General features: G+C 40.5%; 1 protein-coding gene across 1 annotated transcript in view; it reads left to right on the forward strand.

The window, feature by feature from the left end:
- Nucleotides 1–14,402, forward strand: part of ATP2B1 (ATPase plasma membrane Ca2+ transporting 1) — a 274,638-nt gene that overhangs the window by 176,911 nt on the left and 83,325 nt on the right. Inside the window, 2 exon segments of the mRNA XM_033951664.1 lie at nt 8,030–8,068; nt 10,355–10,510. Of these exon segments, the coding sequence (XP_033807555.1) occupies nt 8,030–8,068; nt 10,355–10,510 (195 nt within the window).

Genomic DNA, 14,402 nt, shown 5'->3' on the forward strand with positions numbered 1-14,402 from the left:
GGAGTCTGGCGGTGTGCAGATGTTCAATACAAACAACTGGGTAAATAATATACAGGGATTTGTTCCAAAAATTGATAACAACAAAAAACAACAAAGGAACAAACAAAAGAACTTTTAATACCTTTTTAAACCAGGATGGCGCTCAGAATCCAAGAATGGAATGGAAAAGCTTAAAATGGGGAACAAGCCCCTAAGGAGTTTTTCACAGAATCTATCATTGCACTAACTTTTGTGGTAGAAAGGTGATTAAAAATGATTCCTAAAGAGCAATATAGTCTTTAAATATCCATAAAGTGAATTGAATGTCCAAACAACTTGTAACTTCAAAAATAGTGAAATCAAAAAACTTAACTTAAATGTCCATACAGCGATGATCCGGCAAGGTTCTGACACGTTTCGCCGAATGGCTTCCTCAGAGAACCCGCTGCGCTGTGTGCGACCTTCAATTTTAAATCCTTTCTAGTTCAGAGCTTTGTTGTTTTTTGTTGGTGTGCAGATGCTAACAGCTTTCTTCAGTAGAAGACAAAGTTTGGAGCTCCTTGTCACTTGATCCATGTCCCATAGGAGTGTTATCCGGTATGAAAAAAAACCTCTTAACATCATCTATATTAACAATAATATCACAATCGTTGACTGGGGGCTGTGTTCCTGCAGGTTTGAAAAAGGCAATTGTTTGCCCATTGTTAAAAACAAACAAACAGTGTGGAAATGAATTAGAGCATTATTGCCCTGTTTCATCTTTGAATTTCTTGGCTAAGATACTGGAAAAAGTTGTACTTTTTTAACTGCAGGACTTCCTTGAAACGTATGATATGTTGGACGATTTTCAGTTTGGATTTCGACCAAAACGTTCTACAGAATTACTGCTAGTATCTATGTTAAACTTTTTGAAGCGAGGTTTGGATCAAAGTGATTAGATTTTTTTTGTGTGTGTGTGTGATATTTTTGGATGTTTTGTCCACTTTTGACACAATAATCAGATTTTATTATCCAGGCTGATGGCTTTGGGTATTAGAGGAAAAGTTTTGGATTGGCTTTATTCATTTTTATCTGAGCACATTCCGTGTACAGATTGCTCAAAATTGTTCAGATTGGGGCTCAGCGTTATTGGCAGCTTTATTTAACATTTACTTGTTACCTCTTTGTCAGGAGTTAAGTGAACTTTCGGCTTTATGTCAACGATATACAGTTTCTGATGCACTTTTTGATTCTTGAGAATTTGTTTTCAAGTTGTTAAAGATTGGATGCATCAGAACCAGTTAAAGTTAAATGTTGGCAAAAGAAAAATTTTAGATGTAGCTCGTGAAAAAAATTTGGAGAAATTTCCATCTACTATAGTGTTAGACAAGATCATTCCTGTTTCAAACCAATGTAAGCACTTGTGGGTGTTGGACTCCATGCTTTCGTTTAAGCCACAGTTTAAGGCAGTGGTTTCTAAGGTCTGTTATTGAGAAAGGACATGGGGGAAGCCACTGCTTTCCCTGTATTGGTAGCATGGAATATTGCTACACCTTGGGTTTTGGTCAGGTACTAGTGACCTGGATTGGCCACTGTGAGAACGGGCTACTGGGCTTGATGGACCATTGGTCTGACCCAGTAAGGCTATTCTTATGTTCTTATCTCGCAACGGATAATTTTTGTGCGGTGTTGACCCCAGTGTTTAACTATTGTAATTCTCTTTTTCTTGGATTACCCAAGTATGTGATCCATGCTTTACAAATTGCACAAAACACTGCTGCATGGATTATTGTACGTACTTCTATATATCATATACTCCAGTTTTGCATAACTTACATTGGTTACCAATTGCCTCACGAATTGAGTTTAAGACACTGTTTAATTTTGAAAGTAGTGAACGATAGAGTCTGTGTTGAGTTTGCTACTTTGTTTTTATCATCCGCTGCGAGACTTGCGTTCTGCGAATCGGGTGTGTCTGGAACTTCCATGAGTGAATTTGATGAGATTAGCTAGAATTAGCCAGTCCATGGTGACCGTTCAAGGTGTACTGTTATGCAATTAATTACCTTTTGAATTCAAGCAGGCTGCTAATATTTTACAGTTCAGAAAGGGTGTAAAGACATTTTTATTTGAGAGTACAGAACTTATTTGAGAGATAGTACTCAAAAGATGTCTCAATTTATGATATTTCATTTCTTGTGTTGCACTTGAGTGGGTTTTAAGTGATGTTTTGTAACTATGATGTTGTATACAACTGTGTTATAATTTTATTATGTATGTTTTGCTGTAAATTGTACAGAACTATGGGATGTCATGGGATATAGGTTTTTTTAAAATATTCAGTTGTTTAATACTTTTACCATCTTTAGGAAAGATTGATTTGTTCATTAATACTTTTCAAGTATTTAAACATGTGTATCATATCTCCCCTGTCCATCCTTTCCTCTTGGGTATACATAATATCCTGGTATTCAAGACTTCTTTCATAAGTCTTTGTGGCATAGACTCCATACCATTTTGATTACTTTCCTCTGAATTGCGTTAAGTCCTTTTATATCCTGAGTGAGAGCTGGCCTCTAAAACTGAATAAAGCACTCCAAGTGAGACCTTTCTAATGACCTGTAAAGGGGAATAATCACCACCTATTTGTTGATTTTGCCCTTCTATGCATTCTAACATCTTCTGGTTTTGGTCATTGATTTGTTACATTGTCACATCTTGAGATTTTCGTACACTCTGTGACTTGGTGATGGTCAAAGGTTAGCATCTCTTTAGCTTGCTTTCCAAAAGAAAGACATCTTATGAGTGTTAGATCATGTCCTTGCAAGACTCCTCCTCCTCATAAAATAAAACTTGTTTTTTTTTTTCTATTCTCCATACCATATTCTCAGCATATTTCAGACTTAAAACCCATTTTTTAAAAAATTGCTTTTATATCCGACCCTACTAACTTGTGAAAACACCCATATCTGTTGCCATTCCTTCTTTACTCCCCTACCTCTAAGTCCTTTGTGTTTTCCTACCTGAATTGCATGTATAAATCACTTTTGTCCTATATGTCTGTCAAATTTAGATTGTACGCTGTTTGAGCAGGGACTGTTTCTTCTGTGTGTGTTGTACTGTGCTATATGTGTCTGGTAGCGCTTTAGAAACTCCCCCCCTTCAATGAGCGTCGGAGCTGTTACCACTGTGGCCGGCGATAAAAAGCGCCCTGCGGTTTTGTAAAGGGGAGGGGGGATAGTAGTAGTCCAAGGAGATTCTAAAAGGATCATTTGCTTTTGATCTCTATATGTGAACATGTATTCCCCCAAAAATAAGCACCACCAGCTTGATTAGTAATTTTTATAATGTTGTAATTTTGACGATCAAGATGCTTACATACAGTAAAACCTTAGATTGCACGTAACTTGGTGTGTGAGTGTTTTGTAAGACGAGCAAAATATTTTATTAAATTTTAACTTGATAAATGAGTGTGGTCTTGCAATACGAGTGCGTACAGTATACGCGCGTCACGTCATCACAACTGAGCCGATGGTTCTTCTCTCTCTGACGCTGTGGGAGCGTAGTGACTGCCCTGTACAGAATTTTGTATTAAAGTTTTTGGGTTATGGAACGAATCATCTGAGTTTCCATTATTTCTTATGGGGAAATCTGCTTTGATATACGAGTGCTTTAGATTACAAGCGTGTTTCTGGAAAGAATTATTCTCGTAAATCAAGGTTTTACTGTATTTGATAAATTAAGCCGTGATGGTAGAAGCAGATTCTTCTAGAAGCATGTACAAAGTAATTAACATTGAAACAATCGGCTATCCTTACGTATTTTGATGTTGCCTGAGTCGCAGGGGGGATTTGGACTGCTAGACATCCGCACCTATAATCTGGCATGTGGAACTAGACTGATTCGGGACTGGAGTATGGAGAGCTCCTCTTTTTTAATGTTTTCTGTGGACGGGGATTTCTTACACCCTATTTCTGGGTTATTTTTGTTACACGCTCCTGCTGCCCAGTTGGACCCTGTCTACAGGGGACATGTTGTTTGGGCCTATATGAGACACATTTGGAAATTACTGTGTAAAAATCTGGGCATCAACCCTAATATCACTCCTCTACTCCCAGTGGTGGGTAATTTGCATTTTAAACCGGGTAGTCACAGCAAGGTGTTTCGGACTTGGCATGCACATGGAATTCGGAGACTGGGGGATGCCCTGTCTGCTGGAGGAGATCTTCTTTCCTCGGCTGAATTAGGGTCGCTGTATGGGCTGGATAGGGTGGATACTTTTGGCTACCTTCAGCTCCGACATTATGTCCTTAGCATCTCTGGGGATAGCTTGAGCGGCGCTGTGGCACGGAAACTGGGGAAGTGTGTGGCGTTGGGGGATGATGTGGCACCACGACTGCGTTATTATGTCAATGTGTTGGGTCCCCCTTTACTGACCGAACGGGCTGATTGGTTGGCAGGGGCATGGAGTGCTGATTTGGGCTGTATGATTTCGTCTGACTTGATATCTCGCTACTTTGTGCTTGTGCGTACCATATCCTGTAATATGTTACATAGGGAACAAGAATATAAATTCATTCACAGGGCTTTTATCTCCCCTCACAGAGCACAACGGGCCGGTATTACAGATAATGCGGGGTGTCCCAAATGTTCTGTAAGTCCTGCTTCCCTGGGTCATATGTTTTGGAATTGCCCCTATGTGGGAGCCTTTTGGCAGCGAGTCTGGTCCTATTTGTCCCCCTTGGTCCCGGGGTTGCCGGGCTGTAACTCGTGTATAGCTCTTTTTTACCAGGAGGCGGAACTTCTTGGTTGCACTGTTGGGCAGCGGCAGCTGATTTTTAAGGCCCTTTTGTTGGCTAAAAAAGCCATTTTGACTTTTTGGCGAGAGCCACACGCTCCCTCTTTCTCTCGATGGCAGGGGTCTCTTTATGACCTTGCTCTTTTGGAAAGATGGACTGCGGGCACTAGGGACGAACGCAGGTGGTCTCGATTTCAGGATGTATGGGAGGAGTACTGGCTGTCTCTTCCCCATCGTGAGCGGAGTCTTCTATTGAATTGTTAGTCTCTATTGGGTTTTCTATCCTCTTAGGTATTTTCCCTATATAGGTCTGTCTTGTTTCCGTAGACTCTATTGAGGGACTCCTCTCTCATTCTCTTTCTTTCTATATCCTCTTTCTCTCTTTCCTCTTCTTTTCTTTGGACCTCGTTCTCCTTTTTCTGGTAGGTTTATTTCCTCCTTTCTTTGGCTTATACTTTGTCACTGTTTACAGGTCTGTTGATTATCTGGTATGTTTCATCTATGTTTTTCACAGGTCAGGAGTAGGGGTGTGGGGGGCTGGGGGGATGGGGTGGGCTAACACTGATGTCACAGGTATATTTTGTATTGGGCTTTGGCATTGGGGTGTTTCACTGTGTGTAGGGGGGATTTTGGAGGGTGTTATTTGGAAAACTGTATTGAGCTCCATTTGTTTTTTGAGTACTCTGTACTATCTTGTGTTGATCCCATTGCTTTGTATACGCTCGAGTGGGCGTTTTATGCTTGATTGATGTAAGTCCTGTACACTGTTCTATTTTCTGTTGGTTGGTTTGCTCAATAAAGAAATATTATATATAACATTGAAACAATTGTCTAGACCTGACATTGTTTGAACTAGTATTGCTATGCATATCATGTAACCAATTTATATCTTAAATTTGGATTATGGTAATGCTCTAGAAGTGTGCACCAAAACACCCCCCAAAAGTTAGATCTCTCCTCATCACCAAAAATAAAATAAGCACCCCCCCTACTCCTGTTCCCTTCCAAGGTTATACTCGACCCTACTACTTTTCTCTCTGTGCCTGAAGGCCATCTAAAGGTAGGAGTGATCCCCTGTCACTTTTGCCCTATTGCTGCTTTCTTCAAAATGGTGTCTACAGACCTCAGGTGAATTGGTGCCATTTTAAAAACCACCAGTAGAGCAAGAGCAGTGGGAATTCTTGCCCATAGAAGGCTCACAAGCACAGATGGACTAGGGATTTCTTTTTGGAGGGAGGGGAGATATCAGTCAGATGGGCTTAGTATTATGTTAGAGGGTCCATAGGAAGACAAAATGAAAAACTATTTTTCATTTCCAAAAATGAAAGTAGCTTGTCTCTGTCCTGTTTCATTTGACAGCCCACCCCTAATGGCCTGACTTCCAATTTGTTGTGTCTAAATATACTCTTTCTCTCCCCTCTCTCTGATTGGGAGAATACATGTCATTCTGGCAGTTGTTTGGGGTTTTTAAATGTGCTGTCATGTTTTTAATTCACATAACATAGGGTTACTAGATGGCTCCAGAAAAAGTAGGATGGATTGAGACATCTGGGTTTTACTTCCATTGCTTTCAATGTTCTTCTTACCTTTAAAGCTAGACTTGTGATCACTCTAGCTTTTATTGATAAACTTCTTACCCCTTATGCATCATCAAAAACACTAAGATCAAATACTCAGAATCTATTTGGATTTTTGCCAGGTACTTGTGACTTGAATTGGCCTCCCCGAAGATGGGATACTGGGCTAGGTGGACCATCAGTCTGACCCAGTATAGCTATTCTCATGTTCTTATGTGAGCCAAGTATAGGACAATCAAGCCATTGTGACATCACTGATGAGGCTGGCTCTTAGGCATTGGTGGAATGAGGCATTATGACATCACAATCTCAGCTCTGGAATGCTGGTACTATTTGGGCTTTTGCTAGGTACTTGTGACTTGGATTGGCTTCAGCGAAGACGAGATACTGAGCTAGATGGACCATTGGTCTGACCCAATAAGGCTATTCTTATGTTCTTAATGGTAATCCCCTCCATATGTGAAATTGTTTACAATGCTACTCGTAAAATGATCTTTTCAGTCAAGGCCCTTTGGAATGCTGTGCCACTAGACCTCAGACTAGAATCTTCCCTGATAAAATTACAATCTAAACTTTAAAACATTCCTTTTCAAAGATGCTTTTAATACATGACCCTGAATATGCTCATCAGGGATGACAATTTATTCACCTTAATCTACTCCCATCCTACTGTGTTCTTCCCTCCCCTCTCTTTTCCTAATTTTATCTCGCTGTAACTATGTAATCCTTTCCCCTTCTTTCCTCCTGGTTTCACATCGGTAATGCTCAGTCTGTGAATTCCCCTTAGTTTTAATAGAGAGTTGTTATTTTATAATAATAATAACTTTATTTTTCTATACCACCATAGTCAAAAAGTGACTTCTAGGCAGTTCACATAGAAAGAAGGCTGGACAATCAGCGAATTACAGAATGCAAGAAGAAAGAAGTTACATAATAAATTGGAGAAACATGGGGAAGGAATACATGAGAGAAGAAATATGTTACATAATACATTGGGGTTATAAGGGGAAAGAATACCTGAGAGGTATTTTTTTGTAAACCATTTAATTATTTATGATAGATGGTATGTCAAATGACTAATAAACTTGGAAACTTAAGGTGCGCTTTAGAGAATCAGGCCCTTAAGGTTTGTACCATGTCCAGGTGCTAAGCATCTATGAAGGAGGAGGAAAGACAGTCGCAGTTAAGTAAAATGACCAGTCTTTATTCTTCAATTAAAGCAGAGATCTAGTCATGTGGATACTGGTAAGCCATACCTCAGAGTGAGGTGGGATACATATGTAAGATATTCACAGAGCAAACTTTCTGGTCAATATTTTTGTGTTTGTACGATTTCCTTTCCTTGTGGCTTTACCCTTCCAGATGACTTCTATGAAATTGCTTTCAGACCGAGTTGCATACCAGCCCAAATAATCCTCTAATACCAGCATAATAGCTTTTGGTGGAAGCGCTGGTCACTTATTTTGTTTTGAGTTTTTATATGTATTTTTATTTTGCATGTTTATATTGAGCCGCTTTGGGAAAAGCAAGTTATAAATAAAATCAAACAAACCAACCTGCACAGAAAGGCATTTCCAGCGTTTCTCAATTAGTTGATGTGATGATTCATTTACAAAAACAGGATAAATGTTTCATACGTCAATCAGATTATTTTTAACATTGTTTTAAAGATTATACTTTCTCTTTATCCTTTCAGGCAAAAAACAAGATGGAGCTATTGAAAATCGAAATAAAGGTAAAATGCAGATAAGTTTGTAAATGTTCAGTATTGGTGTACTGTAAATGGCACTTTATTCCCCCCAAGTAAAATCATTTTAGCATCTGTTCATGTATTTCATGATGTCTTAGTCTTTGTAATGAAGTTACATTTAAAATGAATAGGAGGAAATATTTTTTTTTTAACTCAACGAATAGTTAAGCTTGGAACTTTACCAGTGGATGTGGTAACAGCATTTAACCTATCTGGGATTTAAAAAAAAAAAATTGGATAAGCTTCTGGAGGAAAAGTCCATAGTTAAAATGGGGAAAGCCACTGCTGTCCATGGGATTGATGGCATAAAATCTTGCTACTTTTTGGGATTCCAGAATTTTGCTACTCTTTGGGACCTGGATCACCAATTCCTGGGAGCAAGATACTGGGCTAGATGAACCATTGGTCTGCCCCAGTATGGCTGTTCTAATATTCTTATGTCTGTGGGTTTGTTTGTTTTTTACTGTCAAGTCTTATTTTGATAGATGGCAATATATACTACTTATGTATTAGCATTAAGCCTTTGCTTCAAAAAAGAATCACCAATATGAATTTGAGCTTCACACTAATATTTAGCTTAAAACAGCATGTGTGTTAATAAGACACTTGTTTACTGATTTGTTTTTCTGGGAGCTAATTTTTAGTGCTATCCTTATGGAATTTAAAAAAAAAAAAATAATAATTAAATAAAAATAGCTATATAATTGGAACAATTTCTCAGGGTTGCACACACTGAGAGCTCCTGCCTGGCAGCTGGTGAAATTCTTTCTAGTCTTGTAAAGGAACTTGCAGCCCAGTGTTTCTAAAAAGAATATATGACTCTCTTTCCACACTCTTCAACCATGGGGAAGCACCTCAGTATTCTCATTGGTTGTGTGTTAATACGTTTAATTGCTGCAGTGCAAGAGGTAACTATTATGTTCTTGTTTTAAGCAGTTTTGACAATCTACACATAATGGGTGGCCTTTATACATAATGGGGATTTCCTTAGTTAGCAAACTGAAGGGTCCTTGGTATCCATATTCTTTTTTTTTTTTTGGGGGGGGGGTTAAAACATGAGGGGGGTTACTGTCAGAACTTTGTACTTAGGGATACAATCGTATATAATAGCAATAATATAATCCAAAACATATTGTAAATTAAATATAGTGTGTGTGTATATATATATATATATATATATATATATATATATATATATAGTGTGTGTGTGTGTGTATGTATGTATGTATGTGTGTGTGTATATATATATATATATATATATATATATATATATTATATATAGTATATATATATATGGTATGAATGAAGCCCTTCTACTATATATATAATTTACAATACGTTTTGGATTATATTAGAACTTTGTACTTCCCATAAGGCCCTCTAGTCACTTGCCTGTCCCCGGTCTCTGCCTTTTTGTTTTTAGCCCCTCTTTCTGCTTGCAGCCTCACCAGGTGCAGAGGTGTGCTGTTTGAGAAACAGTTCTGCAATAAAACATTTAGGGGCCAGATCAAGATGGCTCCCCCGCGAATTCTCAGTCCGCGATTCGTGGTCCTGGTCATTTGCGGTATTTTCCGACTGTGAATGACCGGGCAGGAGAAGGCAGCCGTAGAAGCAGGAGAGGGCAGCCGGAGCGCCAGCGAGTGAAGGAAATCACTCGTGGTGTGCTCCGACCGCCTCTTCCTGTACTAAAGTCGGGCCTCACCAATCAGGAGCTGCGTTTCAAAGCAGCTCCTGATTGGTGAGGCCCGATTTTAGTACAGGAAGAGGCGGTTGGAGCATACCACGAGTGATTTCCTTCACTTGCTGGCGCTCCGGCTGCCCTCTCCTGTCTCCCCTGCTAAAAAACGTATTCGCGGGGGGTTCCTGGAATGAACCCCCGTGAATATTGGGGGAGTACTGTATACTATATTGCCCAAACAGCTAAAATGTCTTTAAAGCAGAAAACACTTATTCCCCAGACCATCCTATTCTGGCAGAAGTTACAAATGAAAAATAATTTGGCGAAAACTGACGTTTTAAACAGTTAATCCAGGTTAAAAACAGCTCTGTTCTTTTTTTTTTTTTGGTTAGATTTATGGCAAGCAGTTGAAACACAAACTTATCCAAAGCAGCAATACGATGGTGTTGGAGCACCAGGCATGAATTCTGATTTAACAAAGGGTTGATGTACTTCTGTTACAGAGATAAATTTTTGATAACAAAGCCCTGATACACAGTAGCTCATATGTAATATATAGCTTTTATGTAGTCTTGTTTTATTCTTTCTCATAGCAAAAGCTCAAGATGGAGCAGCTATGGAAATGCAACCCTTGAAGAGTGAAGAGAATATAGACGGAGATGACAAAAAGAAATCAAATCTGCCAAAGAAGGAAAAATCAGTTCTTCAAGGAAAACTTACAAAATTAGCAGTTCAGATTGGCAAAGCAGGTGGGATCCAGTAATTCATAAGTTATCATACTTACTTAGCTGTTCTAAAGCTTATTGCCTGTGCATTTGTAAAATGTCACACCAAAAACGAGGAATAGTATCTGATAAATATGAGATTTTAATAGCTAAAGGAGGATATTCCAATTTAAATAAAGGGGGTCTTTTACTGACGGTGCATGTTAATCTGCAGTAGGACCCACAGGAATAAAATGAGTCCTGTGGCAGATAGCATGTGCTAATAGTTAGTAAAAGATCCTTTAAGTCAGGGGTAAGCAATTCCGGTCCTCGAGAGCCGTAGCCAGATCAGGTTTTCAGGATATCCACAATAAATATGTATGAGATAGATTTGCATCTCAAGGAGGCAGCATGTAAATCCATCTCATACATATTCATTGTGGATATCCTGAAAACCTGACCTGGCTCCGGCTCTCGAGGACGGGAATTGCCTACCCCTGCTTTTAAGTCAAACAACTTTGGTTAAGAAATGTACTAGCAGTTAGAATTGAATCTGTTCTGTCCCTTACCCTTCTACATGGAAACAATCTGATGAACATTACCGCTAACTATGCACTCATTATGTAAGATAAGATAGACTAAGTTTATCAAATAATAGTGAACAGGACTGATGTGGGGGCGGAGGGGGGAAGCAAACAGGAAAGTTGCCCTAGGCCCCGCAGCTAAAAGGTTGCCCCCAACTGCCTGGTGAGGTGAGCGTCCCTTCCTGTTGCTCACTGCCCTCTCTCATGCTGCAGCAGGATGTGAACAAATCTAACCCATGCTGCAGGGCTCTAATGCTGTGTGTGCCGTTGCTAGCTTCCCTCCTTCTCCCTCCACAAAACAGGAAGTTATATCATGAGGGGGAAGAAAGCAGTCAGTAGCAAGCACAACATTAGGGCCCTGTAGCACCTGTTAGTTTTTGGGTTTTTTTGCATGCGGTGGGATGGAGAGCAAGTAGATTCACTTGGGGTGTACAAATTCAAGGGAGCCTATAATATGCTAGCCTCATGTGGCAGGCTAGCCTGTACATTCAGGAAAGGTTGGGACCAAACACCAGTTCATAAGAACAAAACACTTTTTATTCTTGAGTTTGTCTCACACTTTACTTGGCTTACCTCATCCAAGCAGTACAGGCATTAGTCCTTTTCTCACAGCTCTGTCCTCTAGGGAAAAATCAGGAGTTTCACCTCTCTTGCTCAGGGACCCCTTTCTCAGGGAACTCTTGTGGAGAGTCTGTTTCTCAAGGCTTGTGTCAGCCTCTAGATTTAGAAGCCTCTCACTCTGGGAACTCACTGAATCACTCTCAAACTGGAACAGATATATTCATGTCTGCCTAGGTCCCGCCCCTGTGATCCAGCAGCTCTTCCACCTCTTCTCAGGCAGCTCAGCCCTACGCTGCTGAGCCCAGTGCATCCTGGGGGTTGTAGTTCATTCACTCTCCTGATCAGCACCCCCTGCTGCCTGGTGGTATAATATCATTTATTGAGAGAGAATCCCTGACACTCTCACAGAGCTGAGAGGCTTGGGGTGATAGTGTCTGAGGATCTGAAGGTGACAAAACAGTGTGACAAGATGGTGGCTGTAGCAGGAAGGATGGTGGGAAGTATAGAAAGAGGCGTAACCAGAAGAAAGGAGGTGTTGATGCCTCTAAAGAGGTTGTTGGTGAGGCCCCACTTGGAATACAGTATTCAGTTTTGGAGGCTGTATTTGGCTGAGAATGTAAAAAGATTCGAAACGGTGCAGAGGAAAGTGACAAAAATTATATGGAGCTTGCGCCAAAAGATGTACAAGAAAAGACGGGCAGACCTGAATATGTATACTGTAGAGGAGAGGAGGGAAAGGAGAGATATGATAGACGTTTAAATACTTGAAAGGTATTAATATAGAACCAAATCTTTTCCAGAGAAAGGAAAATGTTAAAACTAGAGGGCATGAATTCAAGTTGTGGAATAATGTTAGGAAAATATTTTTCATGGAGAGGGTGGTGGATGCCTGGAATGCCTTCCTGAGGGAGGTGGTGAAGATGAAAATGGTGAGAGAATTCAAAAAAACGTGGGATGAACACAGAGGATCTCTAATTAGAAAATGGATGGTATAAAACAAACTAAGGCCGGTACTGGGCAGTCTTAGTTTAGGATGGGCTGGAGAAGGTTTCGATGGAAGCTCCCTTATTTGTTCTTTTCTTTACTGATTGTGGTTCTCCCCTTCTTCCTCTTGTTACTTTTGTTTGTCTGGTGTATGTACATTTGTTTTTACTGACATATCCCCCGTAATGATATGTTCTGTTTTTAATCAATTTTTTTTATGTCATTGTATGCTGACCATGAATTTTATTGTACAGTGCTCCCCCAGTCATTCGCGGTTGGCGATTCACGGTCCCAGTCATTTGTGGTATTTTCCGACCGCGAATGACCGGACAGGAGAGGGCAGCCGGAGAGGCAGGAGAGGGCAGCCGGAGAGGCAGGAGAGGGCAGCCGGAGAGGCAGGAGAGAGCAGCCGGAGCACCGGCAAGTGAAGGAAATCACTCGTGATATGCTCCGACTGCCTCTTCCTGCATTAAAGTTGGGCCTCATCAATCAGGAGCTGCGTGTCAAAGCAGTTCCTGATTGGTGAAGCCCGACTTTAATGCAGGAAGAGGAGGTCGGAGCATACCGCGAGTGATTTACTTCACTCGCTGCCTCTCCTGCTGCCCTCTCCTGTCTCCCCCGTTGAAAACCGTATTCGCGGTTTTTCAAGATTCGCAGGGGTTCCTGGAAATATCGGGGGAGTACTGTACCCCCGCAAATATCGGGGGAGTATTGTACACCGCTTTGAATTTCAGATTAAGCGGTATAACAGATTTTTTATAAATCTTGAAACCTTGAACTTGAAGACAGTGCTGAGTAGATTTTAAGATCTGTATCCCACAAATGATAGGATGGTTAAAAGAGGATGGAGTGAGCTTTGATGGCAACTTCAGTAGTGGGAACCTAAAGATGGTACTGGGAAGTTGTGGTTGTGGGGGGTTTGGGTTTTGTTTTTTTTTTGGGGGGGAGGGGGGCGGAATTCTGCACAAATTCTGTATTGCACAGTTGTACAGAATTCACCCAGGAGCACACTGACCTTTCAATCCAAACTCTTAGTAAATTCTTTATGGTGTGGCTAATGTACTCTGCAATAGTCAAAACTAAATATGAAAAACTAATTTGCCACACAAACATATGATCCACACAATGCAAATTAATAAAGATGTCTTTATTTATATGAAGAAATGTGTCTCAGAACACCACTTAAGGGAACACATAGGCTTTCACCCCTAATTTCAGTGGTAATGGTTGTCTGTCATTGACCAAATCTTCAAGCTTGAATATTATGAGCCCAAATGCTGACAAAAATCCAACAATAAAAGCCCCTGAAGAAGCTGTGGTCTGTGGCGTAACGGGACCCACCGGTTTGCAGAATTTGTCAATTACCATCATGCAGTTTGGGCCACCATAAGTCATTAAGCGAATGGCGAGATAAGTAACAAACCCTTTGTACTTATAAAATGAGTATTTTGACTATAGCACTATGGTAAAAAAATGCAGTAACATGATTATGGCACTATCTGACATTGAATAGGTGTTGGCTTCCCGACATAGAATAGATGTTGGTATTAAAGTAAAAGAAAATTTAAAAAAAAGTTTTAAAATAGAAATTTTTTTTTCATGTACAGTGGTGCCTCGCATAACGAACGCCTCGCACAGCGAACGCTGCACACAACGAACTTCATGTCTTGCTTCCTACAACGAACTTCGTTTCACACAACGAAGTCGCCCGAGCTGCATCCTTCCGCGCAGGCACTGCGCTTAACTGCCCTCTCTCCGCCTGGCTCCCTGTGCAGTGGCGGACCGTCGGCTCGCAGGGGCCTGGCGCC

The sequence above is a fragment of the Geotrypetes seraphini genome, chromosome 7 (assembly GCF_902459505.1).
Source record: "Geotrypetes seraphini chromosome 7, aGeoSer1.1, whole genome shotgun sequence".
NCBI classification, from domain to species: domain Eukaryota; kingdom Metazoa; phylum Chordata; class Amphibia; order Gymnophiona; family Dermophiidae; genus Geotrypetes; species Geotrypetes seraphini.